Source organism: Hermetia illucens, chromosome 4, assembly GCF_905115235.1.
Source record: "Hermetia illucens chromosome 4, iHerIll2.2.curated.20191125, whole genome shotgun sequence".
Taxonomy (NCBI): domain Eukaryota; kingdom Metazoa; phylum Arthropoda; class Insecta; order Diptera; family Stratiomyidae; genus Hermetia; species Hermetia illucens.
This window is the reverse complement of record NC_051852.1, coordinates 103,431,838-103,457,857: the sequence shown is the minus strand read 5'-3', so window position 1 is coordinate 103,457,857 and position 26,020 is coordinate 103,431,838. Positions and strand designations below refer to the sequence as shown.

At 38.5% G+C, this 26,020-nt stretch overlaps 1 protein-coding gene across 3 annotated transcripts in view; it reads left to right on the top strand.

Annotated features, from left to right (window-relative positions):
* Nucleotides 1-21,358, top strand: part of LOC119654237 (zinc finger protein 577-like) — a 74,800-nt gene extending 53,442 nt beyond the window's left edge. For 2 of the 3 annotated variants that reach the window (XM_038059472.1, XM_038059471.1), the window contains 7 exons: nucleotides 5,788-5,904; nucleotides 14,258-14,790; nucleotides 14,845-14,989; nucleotides 15,056-15,312; nucleotides 15,373-15,544; nucleotides 15,630-15,950; nucleotides 21,178-21,358. In XM_038059472.1, the coding sequence (XP_037915400.1) occupies nucleotides 5,797-5,904; nucleotides 14,258-14,790; nucleotides 14,845-14,989; nucleotides 15,056-15,312; nucleotides 15,373-15,544; nucleotides 15,630-15,950; nucleotides 21,178-21,333 (1,692 nt within the window). In that variant the 5' untranslated portion in view covers nucleotides 5,788-5,796 and the 3' untranslated portion in view covers nucleotides 21,334-21,358. The remainder of the gene's footprint in view (nucleotides 1-5,787; nucleotides 5,905-14,257; nucleotides 14,791-14,844; nucleotides 14,990-15,055; nucleotides 15,313-15,372; nucleotides 15,545-15,629; nucleotides 15,951-21,177) is intronic. The other variant, XM_038059473.1, reaches the window with a different exon arrangement.
* Nucleotides 21,359-26,020: the final 4,662 nt, after the last annotated feature.

Here is a 26,020-nt window from a genome sequence, read left to right as displayed (position 1 = left end):
TCGCCGACCTTCAAGATTTCAAGAAACGTTTTTTTATTTTTTTCTGCATATTTCAAGTTAAGGATTTTTCTGAAATATAGTTTCCTTCGTAGGAAACTAAAACATAATCAACTCGGGTTGTTCAAAGTACCTCAGCCACGTACGGACGCTCCATCACACTTCTGGCATAAATCCTTTCGTAGAAGGACTTCATCCTCGATTGTTAACAAAACCAAGAACAACTCCCTGACAAGGAAGGCTAACTCTGCGGTCCTAATATTGCAGATTAAATCTCAAACCATCGTCATTTGTCTTTAAATGCAGTTTCCCAAAAGTTTTTTGACTTCTAGAAATATCTGTAGAATTCTTTTATTCAGTAGACATTTGCTGCATGTCGGGAAAGCATAGTCAACGTAACATATTAAAAGTATTTTTCACTTTTTTTATTAAATAAGATTCATGTGCTAAAAAAAATTATAGTAGCTCCATAATTTGTTTTCAAAAATAGGCTTCAATTTTTGATTCGAAGGTAAACAACTTTAAGTGTAAGGCATGTTCCTTATTTTATCCTCTCATTGAGAACATTATGCAATTTTAACGTTTTTATTTTGCCGTCTTTCTAAAGCAAGTCAATTATCTTATCTAGTTACCGAATAACCTTGCGCTTCGCTCACAGTAAATATAGGTAATTATCACCGGACCCTCTATTACACAAATTGTCATATTAGATAATGTATGATCCTGGAATTCATGGAATAGTGGACATCCGCTGTATGCGAATTAACAGTAGAACACTGCTCCAGAGTAACTTTGATTTTATGCAGCTACTCAGCTTGTTTCAATTGCTTAATTAATCGGGGCTTCAGCTGGAAGTTTTCTCATCCTTTTTTCTTACGAAAACGGTTACATTTCTCCTCAAATTCTGGATATATATGTACTGCGCTTTTGGATTTACGAAAGATGCTATTATATTTAGTAAAAATTCATTTCGTATTTTTCTATTGAAATACATATTTTTTTGCTTCGTCCGATGAAATTTTGCCATCTTTCGGTAATAATTGCCGATGGTGCGGATTTATTGCCTCATCTGAAAGTGACGTTATTCCACACAACAAATTTCTAAAAAAAAACAAAACAAATATACATTCTATCCAAGCTCTAATAATTTCTGATGGGTCGCTAAAGATGTGTGTGATCTCGCGTGATGGAGCAGAACTCTTTACAATCGATAAGCTCAGGATGTTTCTGGATACCAAATACCGTCATCCCGTTCATCTGACAACAGTACTTCGAATCCCATCACATTGAGAGCATAACCTGACCTAAGGTTCTTGTAGTATATAGTCGCAATTTTTCACAAGTGATCCGTGTTCTTCCTTTGTGAAAGTAAATAAACAAAATGTTTTTAAGGGGTAGCTTCCTCCAAACTACAATTTTCGGTTTTAAACGTAAATATATATTTCGGCAGCGACTTACACCCTTTATCAGTACAAAGCTACTAAAAGCAATTGCGATTATAAGATTCTTTTATACTTATTCACTAATTACTTTTAAAATGTTTAAACTATCAACCTAATTAACTGCTAATTACCGCGGCGAGACTTATTGATTTCAAGGGGTAGTTATCTGAATCAGTATTTAATAATAAGCAGAGGTAATTAGCAGACGAAAATCTAATCTCTCAAAATATTTTCTAACCGCAGTTTGGTCTGTCATTCTCAACTTCATTTAAAGAAACCAAAGACGAGATTTTGAGCAATATGAAATTTTCCATGAAAGAACCTAGAATCAAAAATTTGCCTAAAAAAACAAAACGGCTTAATTTTTTTTTAATTTGACAGTTTTTGGCCCCAAAAATGTAAATCAAAATATTTAGCGTCAAACGACTTCCCTATTCATGTAAAATATATGCATATAAAGCATAAGAAAATATTTTGAATAGAAAGGTTCGATATTACAACGAAAAAACACTCGGAATTCGGCCTAGACGCACTACGTCATATACATTGGCTACTTGTTTTTAAACCCGAATTCGTCTTTCATATTATTTATAGATATTCATAACCAAAAAATCATAAAAAAGGCTGAATTTTTCCAAAAATTGGACTCGTTACATACATTGTCACTTGTTAGGCGGCATCATAATAATATGTGTGGGCGATCCGAGTACTATTCCAAATGTACTAACACCATCTGTTGCAAAAATACGCAGTGACTTTTTTTCAACCTAATCCTGTTTTAGTGGAATTGAAGGCTAATTCGACCAGTACTCTATCCAAGTCAATCTTTTTGTCTAGGCATCACTCAACTTATACATATTTCTAGAGAGATTCTAGTAGTAGTAGTAACCTCTTCAAAATATCACATATCATCATTTGGATGAAAACTCTCCACATAGTAATATTCTTGAGCTAGGGAACTGTTAGAAGTACGAAGAGCCTGAATCCTAGAAAATGCGGCCATTTTTTTCCGACTGATTGTTGTGTTTTTGGTCGTTTTGGTACATTCTCGTCATAGACAATTAACTGCTTTGCCTTTTGTAAGGTTTCTGATAAATAAATAAGGATCCATATTTCACAGATCATGATGAAATAGTGAACGTCGATTCCATTTATTTAACGCCAGATTGTATTCGGAACGATCACTGTTTATGCGTGCGCATTTTGCCTTCGTTTTTTCAAGGTTTTGTTGAAAACAAGACGTCACGCAATTTGATAAAAAGGTTGGAACTGTGAATCCCATGAATGCAAAACAGTGGAGCAATATTAAAAATAAATTAATTTTCTTCGAATATATAAATACTTTTGGAACCAAATGTTAGTTTCGACATTAGTCACAAAGGCGGGGGTCCGAAAAGGGTGAATTACTTTAGGGACGCGTTTTCGGAGAATACCCAAGCGGAAAATCTGAAAAAAATTATGTAGATTTATACACACGGTGTCTGCAGTATTGTCGGCTTTAATGTAACGCATCATACTAGAAAATTTCGTAGAAATCCTACCTTGATTAACAAAATTATAGGTCTTTCACGTCAAATTAATATTCTCTAAGAGATGAAATACCAGTACCAAATCGGGTACCCAAGTGTTTTTACACACAATGAAAGTTCAAAAAAACCTTTCATATCTAAGCTCCAAGCTTCCGTTTTTCTACTTAATAATCAAATAAATCATGTCCTTTAACATGATTCATTACTAGATTCGATATAAGTTTATGAATTACTGGAACCGTCGAAATAATTGGAGGAAATCCTTCTCCAATTTATTGAGATAAGGACTCGACATATTCAAAAGGACTACTGACAATTTCGTCCAGGATAGATACAACTGACCTCTGCCCTGGATGCAATGTAATCGAAAGTGGTTCTCAGATATTAATCACTTCTTTTAATGTTGGTTGAATTTTGTTTATATGCCTGCTAGAATGACAATTAGCACCTCATAATCTACAGGCATCCAAATGCTGGTCGGCGACCCTTTTTTAATGAGAACATGGTCAATTTGAGTGTATTTGCGAACACCTTGCGCGATCATCTGATTGTGGATAAAATCCGGTTCAATAGGTTACAATGGTCGGGACACTTAATCGGTATGGGTGAGAAAAATTCCAGCCTGGAAAGACTATTAGGACAATCTATGGTAGAGAAAAAGACTGAGAATGCCTAAAATGTAGCGATGTCGTAGGTCAGGATGCCAGAAAGCTTTAAGGGATATTAGTAGACCTCGACGCAAAAACGAAATTTCCAGAGTTTCTTACTAAGGCAGGCCGGAAACCGGTTATTGGGCTGTTGACGATGATGACGTGGACATCTAGTTTCTACTATGTCCTTTTGTGCATATCAAAATGTGTTCAACTTACAATTTTACTTTGTTCGTATACAATCAGTCAGCCGTTCACAACTTTCGCCGGGACACATGGAAGCTATACTTTCTTTTACTCCACAAAGAAGTATCCTACGTCCGATTTTTGCGCTACATAGCCACGAATTAGTTTGATATTGTTTAAAGACAAGGCTCCAAATTACGTCCCTGAATGATGTAATTTACTCCTTGATTGCGCCCTCTGTTCTTCAATGAGAGCACACCAGGTAATCATGCTAAATCTTGAAACTTCAGAACTTTTTGATGTGCAGATGTTCTACTTCACGTCCATAGGAAATGAAAATCTCATCTCGAATAAGTAGGAAGTTTTTTTGCAGCTCATGTAGAAAAGGGATTGATCATTCGAAGATACAGTCGCGTTTGTTTTGACTCCAGAATAATCAAGTCCCTACTCATCATCAATGTCACAACCACCAGTGTGCGCTTGGCTTGCCTTAGCAACGGCAAGGTCCACCAATCCGATATCCCTATCAGCGTTTGTTGCATCGTTTCATCTAAGGCAGGGTCTGCCAAGTCTTCTTTTTCTAACGCAGATAACGCTCTTATTGACTTTCCGAGCTGGATTGTCTTTACTCATACAGATTAGGTGAACCACCCACCGTAGCCTATTCAGCCAGATTTTATTCATAACCAAACGCTCAGCTTCTTCAGCTTCTTATTTGAAGTTGTTGTTTCTTGGCTGGGCGTTGCTACCATGTATTTTGCCTTGCCCAAGATCTCGTGCCAATCGCGGTCTACTCGATCTGGAAAAAGACAATTTATACATCTCAAGTTATTCTTCCCATTATTCAATACTCCACCAAGAGACCAGCAGTTTTATATTTTGTTTCGTTGCTAAGTTGCAACCATCATCGAATGAGTTGTTCCGACTTTTTTTGCGCTTGCGGCCAAATATATTTGTGGCTGTCCCAATAATAACGTTCTTCAGGTGGCGGTCAATGCCTCATTTCCATGAAAGTAGCAGCGGCCTACGAAATTGTATGTACTTGATTTGTAATTTCGCAAAAATATGTTGCGGCAAATTGATTATTTTTTAGCTGTGAATTTATCATCAACTTGACTATGATTAACATATAATGTCATGCAGAAAGAATGGTAGTTGCATTTGTCGATAAAACCCACACTAATTTTACAAACATTCATTTTTCGTTAGTTTGCATTGATGAAATATTTGATGCTAGAACGAAATGCATGCACGAAGTGCCACTGCGCAATAATTTTCTTCCACCATACAAATTCAAGCTGGGAGACAAATAATTTCCCAAAGGACTTTGTATCACAGATGTTGATGGGTGCAAACGTGAATTCGGCACATCAAGATCGCTGCACTTTATAATCCTGGGGGATCAGTATTTTAAACATTTGAATTAATTAATTTAGTGGCTTCTAAATTATTTAACAAAATATGGGTGATTAGCTTTCTAACTTGTTCTGATAGAAAACCGACGTAACCGAGGTCTGGATTGCATGCATGATCATATTTATATTTTCGGGTTGAATAATCTATATGTGGGAATGCGGCTTGTACATTTATACATCTCAATTTTGTTTTTCTCCTCCAGTATGAGAAGTAAAATTTCAGGAGGTATTAACTCATGTCATTTCATTCGTTATTCCACATAACTATATTCACAAATTCACCAAGATATCCATCCCCACCTCATGTATGAAAGGTCCATTAATGTCACTACAGAGTGATTTCATTTATTATATAAGTATGGTTTCAAACCGTTTCGTCTGTTCCTTCATACAAAAGTGTGACAGATAAATCGATTCTAAGTTTTATTTTCCATAAGACCTTCAAGAAAAATTCCAATATTATTACTCCACAGTTTCTGTTACACAAATCCAAACCTTTCTCTACAATATGCTAAAATGTATAAACAATACGCCAAACTTCAGTTTTATTTTTTTGTTGTCGTTTCAGTATCAGAAAATGAATTTTTCACCATTCACAACACAATTCGCTGGTATACCGGCTAATGCTGTCAATCAATTCGCTACATCGAAATTTGCCCAAAATATTACCACAGCAAATGGACAGGTAAACAAATTTTTAGGTTTAGACCAAAATGTCGATTCATAAAACAAATAACACTACAAACATAAGAATGTCAGGTTTGATTTCAGACCTTATAGTTGCAAAGGAAAACAAATCAGATTTTTGTGCAAAATTGTCACACCTTTTCACATATAATATGGAACCTCCCAATTTTTCAGTAAACCAGTTCCCTCAATTAAAGGGCTTTGAAAATTCGCATTGTTCCAGAGATTTAGTTTCAGCTAGATGGGATGTACCATCCTTTTCGTTAGGCATATCACGAATCACTAATTCTTTGATTTTCACTCATTCCTGCCTATTATGTTTTGCTAAAAGTTATGGGAGTTCGCAATCCATCTGGTTTTCAAATATTTTTAAAGTTTTTATTGAAAATCAAATTTTTCAGATCTGTTTCGTATATGCGCATTTGTCTGTTTCAGTTTAATTGTCGCATATCGTACTTTTCATTTTACACACAATATTTCAAGTAATGGTGTTAACTATAACCTATCTCAAATAAAATACATCTCCAATTTGAACAAAAAAGTCCTTGGTCTAGTTAAAAAAGAGAAAATTGATTAAAACTCTGAAGGAGAAGCTGTGATAAACCAGGGGCTAGCTGAATATGAAACAAATCAAAATGATTTACCTTACCTCCAACAACATAACGAAAAACCTCTACAGGAAACGGGATTCTGGATCTAAGTTAAACAAGATCATGTGCTCCCTCATGTCGTACTACACTGCTATGTTCCAATAAGTCCCCAGACTTAAGACTTCACAAGACGCTCCTATAACCCTGGGGACCAAATTCGGACAGTGTTCTGGCTACGAGATTCTGGTTCAGGCAGCAGTGACCGCACCGATGGACTATATTTTGAAAGTACTTAATCGAACATGCCAAAATAGGTTTTGAAAAAGACCATTATTCATTGGTTCCACTTTTGGCATGAGGGGTGCGGAGGTCGCCGGTTCAATACTGAACGTACATATGAACGGAACACTGATTCCAATCTAAAATGTAATCAACATTCAGTTACATTCCTGTGAATAGATTACTCTTCGCCAATCAGACCGGAATTGCCGTAATTTATTGAAAGGATTTTACGGGCAAATCACAGTCCAGTAAATAACTCATATGTAATCTCCAAGTGCGATTCTTCAACTTAATATCTACAAATAAAATATTCAACTGTAATCGAAAAAAGATCTCATTGGACACTCTTCTGTTTTGCTTATTAAGATTTCTATTTTATACTGGTTGTTCTGAATTACAATCCTAGCTTTTTGTCCGGCAACAACAATTGTTAAAGTCAATAAACTATCTTGACTGATTATGAGTCAGAATTCGCTCTGCTAATTCTGGTTAAACCACGTTGGTCCTCGCGTAGAACAAAATTTACTGGAGGTGAGCTAGCGTCTGTGTTGTTACCTCTGACCTGGACGAAATCGCAAGTTATCTAGTTTTTGGCCAAATCAGTTCTAAACTAGAACGGAGGAGTCCGTGGGCCAAAACTAGTAGGAGAAAGTTTCAACATTTACGGTTTTCTTTGCTGAAAGAACTCTGCTAAATGATTTAACAAATGTGTGTGTATTATTGGTTCTGTCGTTTTTAGCCCCCAAAACCTGTGCTGGCTGAATCCCAATTGTTATACATCACTAAGAAAAATTGATAGATTAACAAGGTGCAACATTGAATTACTTTCTAACAATTGCCAAATGTGAAAAAATTTTTTTAATGGGAACAGGCTTCATTTTGAACCCTGTGAACTAACTGCGTACTGTAATGAAATGTATTTATTACAGCACATGGCGTTCCCCTTTCATAAACAGGTTGACATCCTAGTTGATAAATTTATCCCAATATTCATACCTTTCACCATTCGATCGGTTTGGCGTCTTGCTTCAAGATTTAAAGATGTTAATTTTGACACTCATGTCAAATCGTTATTTTTAGCTCTTCTACTATCGCTAGTCTAGTTTCATTCATACGTAAAAGGAGAAGCAAACTCGTTATCCTGACTAAATTAATAAGACTGTCTAGACTTACTCGAGACCTTTCACCATCAACAACGATCTAAGAAGGTCAACATGCATGCTTTTTAATCTGACCTTGGAAAAGGTAATCCACATCACTGATGTAAATGCCGAGGGCACTATCCTTTACAAGTTCACTCAACCACTAGTCTATATTGATGATATTGACATAACGGATGGAACAACCCGAGATTTACAAACTGCCTTTCATACAGATCGAGCAGATGGCATGAGATCTTGGGCGGCACATTAATGAAAGCGAGGTGAAATGTCTGATGGCAACGTCAATGTCGAAAACGGACACAACGACATCCAACAGCGCAGGTCAATTGAAAACAATAAAGATAAGGGAGTACATATTTAAAAAAGTTGAAAACTTCTCCTATATACAGTCGAAAATTACAACCAATAACGGCTGTTATGATGAAATACGTGAACAATTGTTGCCAGCCAACAGATCTCCTTGAAGACTTAGGTTCTTAGCAAGAAAAATTGCGAACTCTCAGCCGTGTTTGAGGGGAGAATCTTTCAAAAAAATGTACATTTGAATGGACGATTTCGTATCGTAGATAATGACAAAATTTACGCGCGACATCACAATCGTCTGTTTATGGATAAAATCTGGCTCAATAGGCTTCGGTGGGCGGTGTACGCAATTCGTATGAATAAGGATGATTCAACCTGTAAAATCTGTGCACTATCTATGGTAGAAAAATAAGACGAGGCGGATGCTGCCTCAGCTGAGTAATGGCGTAGACTAGGGGACCAGACAGCAGTTAGGGATATCGAATTGGTGGACTTCATTGCAAAATCGGTATATTTGAAGTTCCTTATTAAAGCAAGTCTAGACCAGATTCCGGTTGTTGCGCCGTTTCATAAATACAGAGAAGCACCGTCGAGGGAGTGATGATCTTTGTCAATCAAAACAAGAGGCGCGTGTTTCAGGAATCTTCTAAACCAGTGACGGTTCGCAATTCGGGCCTCTCGAAATATGACAGAAATTAAAGTCATATGAGCTGAATGAATTGCGCTGGTCCTGATCCTGATATAAATTGACATATCATTTCATAAGAATTAAATCAGAAGAACGAGCAACTTTTCCTCAAGTATAATTTTACAACAATATATGGCAACTTTGATTCGGCATTACAATATGCTCCAAGTTTCAAGCTACTATTAACGGTCTTGCTTTTTGACTTCCTGACTGATATCATTCCATTAAAGTAGCATTCTTAATTATTCTTAGTCTTATTATGAATGTGGAAGGTTTGTATATCTTTGAGATGCTAAGAATGACATCCGTTTCCACTGTTCCACAAATGAAAACTGCTCCCCCAGACCTGAAAATAAAAGTGTGCGGGTTTAAAATCAAATATTCTTCACTGACTCCTTATTTATGGATGACATTGATTGCTTTGATTTTGACATATGATTACTATCTCCCAAATGGAGGTAAGCGCAGCACTTCCTGTAACGCAGGAGTCAATTTTCAACATATGAATTTTCATATAACGTATCAACTACACCTACATGCCATTTTTACTAGTTTGCAAGAATGTATTTGGGCTCGTTTCAAGACTTGCACTCCTGTTCTGAGCCATGTATTTCTAGACAACCACTCGACGCCATCCTGGGATATCCAATACATGGCATAACTAGCAGTAGAGTCGTCACCTTTTCTTAATGTGTGGCCTATATACTGCAACAGGTATCTGGTGTATACGTCCCCAAAGTTTTGTTCGATAGAAGGCGGCAAATAGCGGAAAGGCATATTGCAGACAAGTGTTGATGACTACTACTCTTTCAAGTAACAGCGTTGGTCACTTTCTATTTGCTATTCCAACATAGCAGTATAGAGAGAATATTGGCACGAAATAGTCCCAACTTTATGTTGGTGTTGAGGTATTGCAGATTTCGATATAGAAATTGATTGCCACATTCAATAATCTACCCATTACGGCCGATATTCATTATTATTTATCTTCAATCCCACTCTACTAACATCCTACTCCAAGTTGACAGAGATCCATGATGCAAAGAATCAATGGCAAAATGCAATCCCAGTGAATTCTGCTTTCAATTTCAAATTCCTCGGAAATTTTATTTTGACACTGCACTGACATTTTGCGCCATCACCCGGCGCTCTAATAATAGGTATTATTGTCTCTGGAATGTCCTTGCAGCATAAAACATTCCAAATACGGTGTCGAAAGTGTTAAAAACAGGTGAAACGCTGGTCTAAAATCCGTACACTACTGCTTTCTGTCGATCAAGCTTTCGCGTGTTCTTAAATGCGTTGCAGCATGATTTTAGCTAGTATCTTCGCGACGGTAAGAAGCGCACACAAACTCCCTCCGATTAACGCACTTAAAGCGAATGTCCTTTTGTGAAATCTAAGCGATCATCCCTTTTTTCCACTTACTGGCAAGAATCTGAGATTTCCTGGGTACGAATACGAATGGCAGGAAATAAGAAGCCTGCAGAAACTAGGGTAACTGTACGGAAAAATTCCGCAACAAGCTGTCAAGACCAACTTTATTCAACTTGGGCGCATTGATGACAAAGATTAAATCATCTTTTTTGATGAGCAGGTCATATCCACATGTGGCTGCGACATCATCAACAACAGGTAGAAATTCACCAGATGTTATAGAATTTAGAGCGTTGGGGCAGTGCTCCTTCCTCTGCTTTTAGTTGTGGTTGAAAGCGTGCCGTTCATGTCCCTCAGAGAATCATAGAAAACTTTACGACTACCTGAATTTTTTTTGTGATGCAGTATACGGTAGCGAAGTTGACGTTATTTGCGACAACTTTTGCTTCACTCATCAACAAATTTGTGGAATTCTTTCAGTCACTACGTACACTATGCTGCACTTCTCGACTGTGCCATAGTAACGAACAACGCTAACGCTTTGTAGTTCGCAACGATCAACTGAACTCTAAGCTCCGTTAGGTTCATGGATTCACTTCAACGTTTCCAGAGTCAGCTGACTCTGTGATGTCCTTTCGGAACGTGGCCGGTAACTTCATCTGCGCTAAAAATAAAAACACATTTTGGCAGTCTAGTGCTGATCAATATTCCATGGCCGGTCAAAAGTTGAATCATTTGCATAGAAAGGAAATTTTCCCATTGCTAAACGGCAACCGGACTTTGGAAATGACCGATATCGAATTTCGGGGATCGACGCTCTTTTCCTCTGTGAGCAGACGCGAAGGTGACATGCAAACGAAGCTAAGCGACCATTAGATGACGATCCCTTTTGAGGCCAATTTAAGAATCTTTTCTTCACCCAATTTCAAACGACAAGATGTAGATTCAGATCTGATCTGCTGATCTCAATTTGATCGATCTGATTAGATGTTCGCCCCCGCAGGTCCTGCCTCGAGCACTGTGCCGCCGACGACGAGGCTGTAAAAATTTCTACAAATCTACAAATCTTACACAGTTGTTGTTATGGCTACCCTATGCATTCCCTATTACATGCTCAAGCAAGAAAATCTCAGAGCTCATGTTGGCAAATCAAATCATATTGCGTGATTATAATGCCAACTTTGGGAAGCCTTCCCCGAACTGTCTGCAGTGGTTGCTCTATATAGAAAATGTCGGTTGGTGCGTAGCCATGTACGACTATGCTCCTTTTTAATCTGCACGGGATCCTAGCCCCCAAGTTCAATCAGAAACCAGGCTCCCAAGTGATGTGAGTGCACCTTGCGGTAGCTGCCAACTGCAGTCCAACATTACATTCGCATCTGTTACCAGTAGAATTTCCAGAGTATAAAAACACAGTGTTGCAAGAGGGAGAGGAAGACTCTCCAGAGTCAGAGGGTCCAGTGAAGCTCATGGTGTTTTACGTAGGCACCTGTCGTGAGACTTAATCCTACGGTCCTTTTCAGACACGGATTGATTTTGTGACCACAATCAGAGCCCCGCTGAGACAAGCAACAACGGTACCAGTCTATACCAAGTGCATGGCTTAGCTTTCATACTGGTGGATGCAAGAATTACCTAAATCTCTACCGAACTATGGAGTACGGCACCCGTGTTGATACGCAACACCACGTCGAGGCCCGAAGGTCTCTTCTCGCTTGAGCATAACCACAACCACCATGAAACTCCCACTAGGGGGGCCAACCGCAAATAACCGAGGTGTCCTCACATACAACAGGAGTTCACCCGAAGTATGTGAGTCCAGGGGCTTCCCCGGTTCCCATGGTACCAGTATACCCCTGGTAAGGTTTCGTGACCAATTTGCCACTTCAGATGAGTCCCCGTGCAGACTCGGGTCTGATCGCCCTAATTAGGCCTTTGGAGCATTCGCCTACTGAATCACGGCCGGCAAACCAAAGTGATTACAGCGTCTCCCGGTGCCACCACTATGGAGGTTCTCCTCGGCCACTTGGTTTTGGTTTGGCCGATAGGGTTCCTCGCCGCAACCTCTGAGCACCAGTCAGAGGGTCCAGATAACATTGCGCGAAATCTCGCTCAATTAAAAAGTCGTTGCCATGAGACGCTGTAGACGCAAATGTCTATTCCTTTAAATCGTCTTTTACGACAATCAAGAATTCGACCATAGAGCGAAGAAAAGGTTAAAAAGTATTTTGTTACGGAGTGTGTTTAAAAATATATCAAAAAATTGTTTGTTCCACTACATATATGAGGTGTGATGGAAAGGTAGTGAGACGGAATTTTCCGTTTTATTTTTCAAACAATTATTTATAATTCCCTTGATCATTGATAGAATTTTGATTCCCAGTCTTGCTACTAATGTTGAAAGACTTCACCTCGGGTAGCCTTTAATATTCCTATCACATTCTTTTGGATGTTTTGCACAGCCCGAAAATAACTTTTAGGATATTTTTTAGTTTAAGTAGCAGAAAATAGGGACTGTCGATGGTGGCTATAAGATCACAAGGGTGATCTAAGGTTACGGACTGCGTGATAGGGAGGCCCCTGTGACATAGCTCGCGCAATCTCTGGTCTTTTTCTGAGCTTTTCTTGGACTTTACTACTCTTTGTCTGAGGTTCGTATTCGAAAATCCATAGTTAATAACCGATTGGAAAAATCATCTTTGGTAATACTCGCAAGAAGACACCATACATGTTTTTTCTATTAATCTGGTTTGTGCAATTGTTCGATTTTTGGGCACCGTTTTGTCACAGATCTTTCTCACGCGCAAATCTTTAGTAAAACTTTGATGCACAGTAGAAGTGTTCAATTTTAGGTAGCCACTGTTAAGCTCTATCATCAAAAGACGACCTGAATTCACATGAGCCCTCACATGTTTAACATTTTGGTTTTTGAAATTGAAGTGCTTCCTAAGCGAAGACCACTTTCCAACGAAAAACGTTGCTCAAAGTTCCGCTGTTCCATTTAACGTGATACAAAAAATGCAACCTCATTGATAGCGGTGTCAGAAATATTGTACTGAGCATCACCATCTGGGATTAGGCAACAGATCTAGTGAAAAAATGACAATATAGCGTTTCCAGATCGTTCGCAGAAGTGGTCCACTCAGTTCTAGTTTTCTATGATAGTAAGTTTCAGTTTTATTATCATCACACTAAATGTTGTCCTGGTGATAGGTCCGCAGGAACAGGATAGCTAAAATGCGAACAAAAACCTCCATGACGTATCGGGATTCGAACTCCGGGCAATGAGATAGGCTGACGCTTAACCAACAACCATCGTATTCGCCGTAGTGCTAACCTCACCATTTTTCTATTATATTGTACCTTGTAATCAACATGCAATTGAACTGATGGAAATATGGTTAAAGTCAGAAAAAGATACAATTTTTAAGGATTTTTTTTTGAAAAAGGAAGTAGAAGAGACAATTGGTTATGTAGCAATGATAAGAATGTACATATGTACGCCCATAGCGTTAATTTGGATTCCTGCACCTTGACAATGAACATATAAATAACAATTTTCTTCCATAATTTCTGTAAAGTTTGTTTATTGGAGTCTATTATTATTGCTGGAGGTCATATTTAAATCCATTCCACTCATTTAATTCTCGATAATGTGTATATTCTGAACCAAGAAATTTAAAATTATAGAAAAAGCTTTCTAGCATTTTTAGAGGACATTAATGAATGCAAAATATTCATTTCAAGGTATATTCGAAAGTATCAATACGATGAGAATATTAGCTGTACCTTCGTTTGGCACAAAAATAGGTCTCCATTTACAATATGCAGATCATTTTCGTTCAAAGAAATTTTTTGTATGTCATGGACATCTTGATTAGGGGAACCTATATTTAAACACCATTTTAAATCTTTTCTAATGCAAATTTTACTGTCCACATATTCCAGGTTGTCGGCGTAGTTTCCGGAGGTGAAGGTGGTGTTCATTACATACGTCCAGTAGACGGCAGCGGAGCTTTTGCTGGTCAAGTTCAAACGCATAATCCAGCAAACCTTAACGAACCCCAAACTTTAATAACACTGCCAATCACAATGCCGGGTGCGAAACCTGGTGATGCCCAACAAACGGTACACATTCAAGTGATAAATCCGAATCCATTACCGCAACAAGCGCAAAAATTCCAAGTGGGTCAAATGCAAATTCCCATTCAGAGTTTTCAACCAGGCGGTACGACAGTACTGACAGTTGCTTATAACCCGCAAGATGGCAAGCTGATACCGAATCATGGCTTTCCGGAAGGGATGACAGTGGTGGCCGCACTACAGCCGCAAGATTTGCAGCTTTTGGCGCAAGCGCAGGCGCAAGCCCAGGCTCAAGCGCAGGCACAAAGTGTAGCCAATTCAGCACATTTATCAGCACAGCAGCAAAATAGCGAACCGGAGCAGAATTGTGAGGAGGAGCCAAAACAACAGGCTATCATGTAAGAATCAATTTAAATTATCAATGTATACATAACATTACTGTCTTCTCATAGACAAACAACCATAAAGCAAGAGCCAGAATGGGATAATATGATGCAACAAAATAGTCAACCTGACCTCTCAGAATACATAACACAGACCACACAGGGACTGAATTTGCAGCAATTTTTAAGGTTTAACACAAGTGCCCCTGTAAAGGTATGCAATCGTTTCACTAACATTCAATCCAATGCTTCAGATTTATCTTTAATTTTTCGTTGCTAGTATGAACCTGAATTTCAAATAACCGCAGAAACAAATACTGAAGCTGTGAAAGCCGATGATGCTGAAGACGTTAAACCAAAACGAAAGAGAAGAGCGAAAAAGAAACCTCCAAAACCGAAGCCGCCAAAGCCTGGTCAAGTGTTGATTGCTACGGCTATCGATGGCACTGTTCTCTTTTGCTGCCCCGAATGTCAGATGGCATATCCCGAAAAAGAAAATCTAGAGCAGCATTTAAGTGTACATAAAATAGAAAGAAGGTAAAATATATTTGCCTTGACTTCGAATATCATCCCTGTAATATGATTTATAATGGTTAGGTATATTTGTGAATTATGCGGAGCTGGCCTTAAGCGGAAAGAGCACTTGGAGAGACATAAATCCGGGCACAGTCCTGAACGACCATATATCTGTAGTGTTTGCATGAAAGGCTTCAAACGAAAGGAACATTTAAATCTTCATTTTGTGATACATAGTGGAGAAAAGAATGAAGTGAGTATTCAAGTTTTTTTCAAAATTTTAATAAATTATTTATCAAGCGACATGTTTTAATTGTTGTTCTTGTCTAAATACACAGATTTGTTGTGAATGCGGCAAGGGATTTTATCGAAAGGACCACTTGAGAAAGCATGCAAAATCTCATGCTGCAAAACGACTGAAAGAGGAAATGAATGCCAGAGCGGGACTTGCTATGATTGGGACTTCCATAAAGCAAGAGAAAATTGAACCAAATGACGAGATGCAAATGACTCCAATTTCAGTCTCTACTTCGACGCAAATGAGCGATGGGCAAAGTCAGGATGGAATCACCCCCAATGTAGAATGCATTCTTAGTACAAGTGAATCTCAACCGTTACCAGCAAATACACAAGCCGCTATCTCACTATCAACTGTTTATGTAAGTACAGGCATGATTTTTATCATTTAAATTTCGGAAAAAAATGAAGCAATCAATTTCATGGTTTGTGCTTTTCGTATCGCGAATGATTTGTCAAATATCCACCCTATCGCATTTGATTTTGACGATAGATAGCGATAGATCCTTAAAACGAATTACACAGCTGACTCTTAACGAAAAGAGGACTGATATAAGTTGTGGCTAAGTTCTATATAATTAGCGGGCAGCACGCAGTAGTGTAAATAACCAGTTTCAAAGCAGGCAAAATTTGTACAGTTCATGAAACTCTTATAAAATTTCACCTGGATAATTCCTATCATATTGTACTACCAAAATGCTCAACGCAAAAATTAGTTTTTCTAATGGTTCCTATATCTGAGATAGGAACCAAATTCAATCATTCGAAAGAGAAAGTCCTAAAACTTTCTTGGGGAATCAAAAAAAAGAGAGAGGTTTACCCGGCTACCTGAATAATGACAGCAAAAAAAGTCGAAGTGCAACGAAACAGTGTGCAAGGTGTAGTGAATACCTGCTCGCGAAAGAATCAATGAATAATTAAGAAGTCTGTCACGTCTGAAAAGCTTTTGTGAAAGCTTGGGAAGAAACTTGAACTACTCAGTGGTGATTGTGGTGTGTAGAATTTGATCTTGGTTTGATTGGAAAAAAGAATTGAATTGGTACAAGCCAGACGGACACCACTTTTTACCCCCATGACTTAAGCAAAGACAAACTGCAACTTTTATCACGAAAATTATTAGTTGCCCTCACTGAAGTTATAGTTATAGAAATTCCATACAGGATTAGGATGGTTATTTTTGACAGGAATAAAGGTTGCAGTTTATAAAAAAGATTTATATTCAAGGATTGGTGGAGGGGGGAAATTCCGCCGGGCCCACTTGATTGTCGACCGGACCCATTGGAGAAAAATTATCTATCGCTTTTTGTCGCCCATCATCTGCTGAATTTGAATAAAGCACCAAATTGTTAAAGGAAACATCTGCCGGTTCAACAACTCATCAGAGGCCCTTTTACCTCTACCCTGTGAACAGCCTGTTTGAAAATGGTATTGGATACTTCTACTACTAAAACTGTTCCGCTCGAAACGCTCGAGAGAAGAATCCCACGAAAAATTTTTGACCCCCTATATGAGGATGGACGATTCCGTAACCTACATAACGATGAAATCTATGAGCGATACCATGACCGTCAGGTTGTAGATAAAATCCGGCACAATAGGTTGCGGTGGGCGGGTCACTGAATCCGTATGGATGAAGATGATCTAGCCCGGAAAGTCTATAAGGGCAATATCTATGGTAGAAAAAGAAGACGAGGCAGACCCTGCCTGAGATGGAGCGATGGCGTAGGGATGTCTGGAGTTCCTTATTAAGGCATGCCTAGACCGGTTGTTGCGCCGTTGATGATGATGATGATTGGATACTTCCTTGTATACATTTGTAAATACGTCATGAGTTCCGACGACATTCAATCAGAAATCAAACTGCAAATACATTGAAGAAGGGACGACAACATAGAATGATATGTACTGTATAATAAATTGAAATCGATTGGCTGAAAGACATTGAGTCAATCTAGGGCCCAAGTGAAGATGCAAAGTCAACGAACAGACAAAATGTTTGGACAGAATTCCCCACTAAAAAAAAGCAAGGAAGCAGTATTACTCAATATCACTCAACATCCGAAAGATGATAGTACATTTTAGTGAAACATTACTGAATAAATATGAGAGCCCTGGCAAAAATTTAACGAATGGGCGAAAGAAATATAACGATTACAATTTCGAGTGTAGTTTCGTCTACTTGAATGTGACAATTAAAAAAACACAATAATGACAAAAACCGGTTCAAGAAGCGGAAGAGATGTCACAGCTTTATGCGTATTACCATAATCCATGTCGAAATTTGGGAAGCAATTTTGGAAGTAGGTTGGTGGAGAACAGTAGAATTACTTGACGCCTACTCAAAGGTAAGGTAGAAGGCAAACGACCGAAGAAGATGGAAGAACTCTATTATTGCACAGATTATACCTCCATCGATTTTAAAAATATGAGGACGCGCTCAACGAGGGAGTTTTGCGTATGAAGGAACGTTGGGAATAAAAAGAAATTCTCTGCTCCAAATGTGTTCAGTATGCATACTCAAAGTTAGACAGTATTGCGGATGAGTGGTAGTTGATTTCGATTATTTTTCTGGTGACTTTTGTAAGCGGCGCTAAACATATGGGCTTGCCATACCCAGCAGTTCCCACTCGCTGAATTGTCGTAGTGGAGCTTCCACGAAATGGCAAACGATTCTCTTCTTGTTCCTCACTTAAAAATTGTTGCGCTGATGGTTCGAAAAGTTCCATGCGAAAGGCTTAACTCCTCACTAATTAGACAAATCAACAACCCACGATTAGAATCTAGAAATTGTTTCACATTTTTGATATCCCGTGATGATGACGGGCGGCCGGCAAGCTCTTCGTCCTCAACGAGCTCCCTTTCATCATGCTTAATGATATCGAAGGTTTCCTTGGCGTTTTCCAAGATTCCCTAGGATTCTGTCCATGAAGACTCCTTCCATAGCTCAAAGCATTTACGAAAGAACGCACTAGCGAGATTGTCATTACTAGGCCTGCATTACGAACCCACAGTTGTTTACCACAAACTACAATGACGTCTTTCTTTTCTAATCGAAATTCGCAATGAAGAGAACTTTCGTCGGGTTTCCGAATCGATGTAACACTCAATTGCATCCAAGACTAGACTATTTGGTCACGGCATTACAGAAGAAATGAACGAATCAAATAGAGGAAGATAAAGCTTTTTTCTAATCATTTTTCTATAATTTCAGAAATAGAAACCTACAGTTACATACTGGTGGTTTTACGTGAATACCCGTCGTATGGGCCTGTCGTCTGTGTCTTAAGACACGGATTGATTTTGTGACCACAATCAGAGCCTCGCTGTGACAAGCGACAACGGTTCCAATCTATACTGATCGCATGGCGCAGCATTCATACTGCAAGACCTACCCAAATCGCTATTGAACTAAGAAGTACGGCACACGAGTTGTAGACGCAACTCCACGTTTGAGACTCCAAGATCTCTGACCGCTTGGACGTAACCACAACTTCATAAAACTCCCTCCAGTTGCCCAGCCACTAATAGCCGGGCTAAGAATACTTGCCCCAGATATTGTTTTGGGACATATGAATTCAGATGGCTATCCTGGTTCCTATGATACCAGATAACCTCTGGAAGGTTTCCTGGCCAAAACCATTTCAAATGAGTCTCCTTACAAACTTGGGTCTGATCGCCTAAGGCTTTAGAACAGCAAGTCAAAGTAAATACAGTCATTACTTTGGAGGTTCTCCTCGACTACTTAGTGTTGATTCAGTCTACCTTCTCGCGAGCACCAAATCCTACAGAATACATATATCCAAAAGAAATACGGAAATGTATCGCAGTCACGGTACAAAAAAAAAAACAAAAAGTCGAAATTAGTGTCACAGCAATATTCGTTCAATGAAATACAAAGACTCACATTTCTTCAAAGGAGCAAAAAAGGAACACATAAGTACTTCGTATGCCAACCTTCGGTCGAAATACACTTCGCAAACGACGCAGCATCGAAAAAACCAAACAGCGACATTAATCCTCCTGAATTTTGCTCCATTGCTCCTGTAAAGACTCTTTCAACTCTCTGCGGTTGGTAATGGGTCTCTGTCGCAATTTGTTCAAGTACGGCAACTGTAACGTAGCTGGCCATTTATAAACCAGCCGAGTATAGAGCGTGGCATATTAAGGATCGTTGTCCCGATACAGCCAGAACGTTCCATGTAATCCCACTTCCTCTGCATTCTTGTGTAAATTTTGTTTTAAGAGCTGCAGCCGTCATGTATTACTGTGTAAATTCCCGTCGCCACTTACTGCGAAACTCCCCCAAACGAACGCATTCCACAGAAAGGAAGGGTAGGTTTTACGCCGAGCGGTCCTTGGAACAGTACTCTTATCTTTTTGAGCGCTTTGTGCAGTGTTTCAGCCGAAACTGGTTTGTTCCTCTAAGGCTATCTTTAACTTAGGGGCACTTAATTTTGGATTTTTGCTTTATTGCCGTCTAACAAATCGTAGATCAGATTCCCTTTTACAGAATGCTGTGAATCCGATGCCCTTGTTGGTACTCTCGATAAGTATCATTTGCAGTGTTTATGGATAAATTCAATAATCGGCATATTCCCCCACCCCCATACATTCTTCTATCAGCTAAAAATCGCTAGTTTACGGGTTCTTCATTAACCGTTTTTCCTTTCAGTGCACTCGCACTTTCATATTACTGATAAACAATTGTAAACTTCCGTTGATGCATTATTCCCAGAGAGTTAAGCCTACTAGTCTGACTGAATACTACTGTGCCAATTTCGAATTCTTGTGTTTCGTGTATCGGGGCTGTAATAACTTCCTGTTTTACACTTTGTTTTGCATGGATAGGTGTTCTGAAGGTTTCTATTTGCGATATTTTGGAAAAATAAAATTACGGATCGAGCTTTAATGCCGTCACCGAATGTTATTGTGACCGACTATACACATACTAAACATCAGAAATGAATGATGACAGGTAGCAAGTAGTCAGCGATAATAGGAAAGCGATTAGCAGATGTTATAGAGGAAGGAAAAGGTTTCCATCCAATAATGGAGGAACAGAAAACATGAAAACTACTCCAGACGCCAAAAATTTAGAAAAATTCCCGCCATAACACCCCTTATCGATTAAGAACTTCCAACAATCTATACATACAGTAAAAAATTCTTAGAAACTAGTCAAATATTTTCAACAGGAATTTAACGCAATGTTTCTCGCTGTCATCAACGCTTTAAGGTGTATTGGGATCAACATTTTTAATGTTCAGTGGCAGCAACGTCTTCCTGGCTTGTTGTCAGTTATTGGACATTTTTAATATCCACCATGAATTGCTTAAAGTGTAAACAATTTACGTTTCACCTCCTGCTTGCCTGCTGTAATTATCGAACTTTGCCTGCCATAGCCAATTATAAATATTACTATGTCTCCGTATTTTTGCGACTATTTGCGGAAGGTAGATAGGGCATTAATAGGATCGATTAAAAGAAGTACAACACAACATCATAATATTTAACACACTACAAACAAAATACTTTTATATCCAACAAAAAAGTACATTATTGATGAAACTTTTGCACTTTGATTCGCAGGTTCCAACTAGCGATAATACAACGCTACCAGTCCAAATACAAATCCCACAAATAGTTACGAGTTCTGTAGACGTGACCACCAGCAGTGCTCTATCCATGCCGTCGACCTCGACAACCGAATCTCAGCCCCAACAGACAATGATGGTTTCCCAATGACCAACAGTTGACACTAAGAAAGTCAGAAAGAAAACAATAATATCAAAGTGATGATGATAGCGGCTTGGACGTCGTTATGTATTTTATAATAGTACATTGTGAAATTTAGCTGAAAAGCGCAATTGATTTCAGTAAGTTAAAGTTTGTTAGACGAGAGACTTGCAGAAATGTATTTTTATTGTTCAACAATAGATATATTTTTAATAAAGGAAATGTTAAATCGAAGAAAAACAAAATTATTGTAATGAAGCTCTTATTAATAATCATAAAACTACTGTATACTGACAAAATATCATTATATTTTACCCTAAGTGAATATACTTAAAGACATATTTATTACCAGCGTAGTTAAGGACAATATTCAATTGAACGTAAACATGAATATATTCGAGAGGAGATTAATAATAAGTAGAGCTTTCTAAATGCAATTTAATTTTACCACAAGTTGTATTTAAGAATTTTTACTATTTTTTAATAAATATATTTTCTTTTTCATATAATTCTAGGGACTTTTGATTGGATTGTTTCTCGCTTCAGGTTCAAAATAAGATACGTGAAAGTTAATGAGTCAATCCATCACTAAATGAATGATGAAGAATGAAACAAATGGCATTTGACATCTGTGTTGGTTAATTGTGCAATTTCAAAACGAATGAATAACGAACCGCTGCAAATATAATATCGGAATACGAATGGGATTGAAACTCGAAGGCAACATTGGTATTAATCATTTCTTTAACTTTTAAAAATGTATTCGTATCTTGGTTGGGTGTTTGAAATAAATTAAGGCAATAATCCCAGGCGATCGAAATACTGACCACGTTGCCTCATAGTGTACCCTTACGGTCTTGAAATGAAGGGTTCTAATTCTTTGCAAAGTTGAGATCTAAATTAGATTGTTGCGCCATGGATTATTACTATTATTATAAAAAACACATTAAATTTTTGGTCTCATCTGTTCCATTGCTGATGATAAACTGACACTTACGCAACATCCAGTTAAATTTCTCAGCTACTCAAATACCAATTCTTATATCGCTTACAATTGACCAATCGCCGTTTTTAATTTTTCTGAGATTTACTAAAATTACTGTTTGTAACTGTTTGAAATTATCGGTAATGAGTAGGTAAGGGATGGGCCGTATTTCATTATTAGCGAGAGATAAGAAAACAAGGAAAAGGTTCGAGAAAATTTGCTTTTCAAATATTAACGCTGATGCCGGATTTAGAACGTTTAATTGGCATGACACTCGATCTCCGTTAGTTTGCGATTATCTGTACGTTGGTCCTTTCTGCTGCATTTCAAAAACTTCAAAGGTTCATGTTATTCACGGATGACGGCGCGATGGTTGAGGGGGTAGAGCGTCAGCCTCCCAATCTTGCTGCTCTGGTTTCGAATCCCAGACATCATGGGGTCTGTGTTCAAATTCTGTTTGTCTCGCTGCTCTGAGCTTATCACTTGCACAGTCTTAAATGTGATGATAGTGAAACTGAAGCACAATCTGACTGTGGATACCCTATACTCTACCAAGGAGTGTACAGGAAATACTACATGCTATTCACGAGGTTATAACTTATAGTGATCATCCCTCTCACCGATCTAGGGGCGATTGATAACACAGGTCTGCCAAAAAATATTTTTTTAAAAAGCTGTTTTGATAATTTTAACTGATTTATGTAGTTTTTGATGCGGTGAATTCAAAAATAAATTCCGTTCTGTTTTTCCCAATAGTAGTATATGAAAGTATATCTCTTTCGTATAATATTATATACGCAGCGCGTATCAAAATATGTGAATCATGTTTATTATTTCAAAGATCTCATCATCATCAACGGCGCAACAACCGGTATCCGGTCTAGGCTTGCTTTAATAAGGAACTCAAGACATTCCGGTTTTGCGCCGAGGTCCACCAATTCGATACCCCCAAAAGCTGTCTCGCGTCCTGCCCTACGCCGTCGCTCTATCTCAGGCAGGGTCTTCCTCGTCTTCTTTTTCTACCATAGATATTGCCCTTATAGGCTTTCCGGGCTGGATCATCCTCATCCATACGGATTAAGTGACCCGCCCACCGTAACCTATTGAGCCAGATTTTATCCACAATCTGACGATCATGGTATCGGTCATAGATTTCGTCGTTATGTGGACTACGTAATCATCCATCCTCATGTAGGGGGCTAAAAGTTTTCGGAGGATTCTTCTCTCGAACTCGGCCAAAATTTCGCAATTTTTCTTGCTAAGGACCCAAGTCTCCGAGGAATACATGAGGACTGGCAAGATCATTGTCTTGTACAGTAAGAGCTTTAACCCTGTGGTGAGACGTTTCGAGCGAAACAGTTTTTGTAAACTGAAATAGGCCCTGTTGGCTGCCAACAACCGGAATTTTCGACCCTAGATAGGAGAAATTATCAACGGTTTCAAAGTTGTAGTCTCCTATCAGTCTTATCAATTTCGTCGGGATACCGAATTCTCTCATGGCCGTGTACAGTTCAAGATTTCAAAGATTTATTTTTGAATAAAATGAGCTTGTGAACTTACTTAAAATCGTTGCGTTGTTTCTTCACTCTGAGGATCCTCTTGGAGTCTTCCTCTGTAGCATACAGCAGCAGTCTGCCATCATTATTATGCTTCAATTTCTTCGACACCTTCTTGATATCTTGATGGAAATGTTTTTCTCTTTCTTCACTCACGAATCCTGAATTCTCAGGGAAATAGTCCAGAAAGGTCGGAGAAAATGAAAAAAAACAGACTTTGGCATTGTCCTATATTTTTTAAATCAAGATATTTGTTGCTACCGAAAAATGTCTCCATATCATCCTTAAATGCGAACCATCCTTATTTATGGAGATCTGTCTTGATGTTGGCAACTCTTAATCTGGTAGAAGTCTTCTGATATCTGGCCCAACAAATATACCTTCCTTCAATTTCGCTTCCATATTAGAAACTCAGTCTTTTTTGGAGAGATTTGATTAAATGTTTCGTATAGCCTTTTCTCACAGAACATTGTTTTGCTAGGCCATTAGCGCCCTTGCTTCCCAACTCTCCATTAATCGGTGATTGTTTTGGTCTCGACTGTCCCATGGACATAAAAAAAGGAAATTTGGTATAACCAGCTTATTACCCAAGCAGCGCATACATGATCTTTAAATCACCGCACATTTGCCAACCTTGATTTTTATATTTGAGTTTTTGTAGTGTTTTAGAGTTACTTGCAAGTTCTAATGGGTCTCTTTTAAGAACACAGAATGTCCAACAGGAATAGAAGCAGAGAATCCACCGTTATAGGGCAAAACTGCTGCCATTGGGTGGATTCATACTGGATTTTAAATTGAATCATCAAATCTTTATGTCAGTACAATAAACTAGATTTTCTTCTTGGGTGAAGTAAGGCACAAACTTCTTTTCACGACGTCTGAATAAAAAAGACACTCTAGCTAGTAATAAAGTTATCCAAGTAACTCAACAGCAAGTCATTAATATCTTCTTGGGAGAACAATTTTGATCTAGTGTCGTTTTCAAAGTCAAAGCTTGAGCCCTGATCATCCTGAGGTTGAACTTCACCTTTATCTGAGTCTGGTATCTCTTCTAACGTAGCAGGGGCTTTAGCTCCGGTTTTTCTGCATCATGAGGTGGATGAATAGCTGAGGGATTTGACGCAAAATGCAGTAGTTTATCGTGTCCTCTTATTTAATGTGGGACAACAATTTACTAATGTGACATCAATTAAGTTTAAAAAGCATTTATACTCTGCGATCCATTTGTTAAGGTTTCGATGTTGACAGTTTACTGGGAAAATGCGCTGAAGGTCCCTAAACGCTACCTAACTACCAATCCACTTCCGCGGGGACTATTGAGGCACGTGTAACTATTAAAATCCATTCATTACTGCAGCCTGGCAAAACCACCACCGTTTTATTGCGCGTCATTCTTCGTTTGTGATACTTGCTAAGATATTAATTTAAGGCGGATATACATGTAAAAAGTAGAAAAAAACGGTTTCTGAGAATAGCCGGAATCGATAATAAAATCAGAATAATCTCTGAAATTTTCAGGTCGATACGAAGTGATAGAGTTTTTCATAATAGTTTAAAAACTGAGCTACCTGGGTCGTTTTGTAACACGTTTGGGCACATTCAAGCATGATTAATGAAACTCTACTGTACTGGCTGCTGACGACTGGAGCACAGTTTCATTCTTCTTCTTCGTTAGCCTTGTCCGGTTCAGGAGCGAGGTCGGCTCGTCTTGATCGGTTGCGCCATTTTGTTGTGTCAAAGTCCCGATCTAGATGCAGTCGCGAGACTTTCACGTCCACATCTAGCGTATCAAGCCACCGATGCTTCAGCAGGCCTTTTGGTCGTTTCCCATCGAGTACGATGTTCAGACCAATCCGCCAGGGTGGACGATTCTGCGGTAAATTTTGGGCTTGAAACGTTCGCTGATACGTCGATCACAAAGGACGCAGTAAATCATTGTCTGATAACATTCCGAGATATTTAAATCGATCAGTTCCCGTCAAAATTCTGTTTTATTCAAATTCACTCTGAGACCGTGTTGCATTTCTATTCCATCATTCCACTTTTGAACAAATTGAAGCACAGCCTCATTGAAAAATCAAATAGGAAGAAAATAACCATACAAATCGGAGAGTATCTGGATGCCTAATAATCTACGAAGAAGTGAACAGGAAAC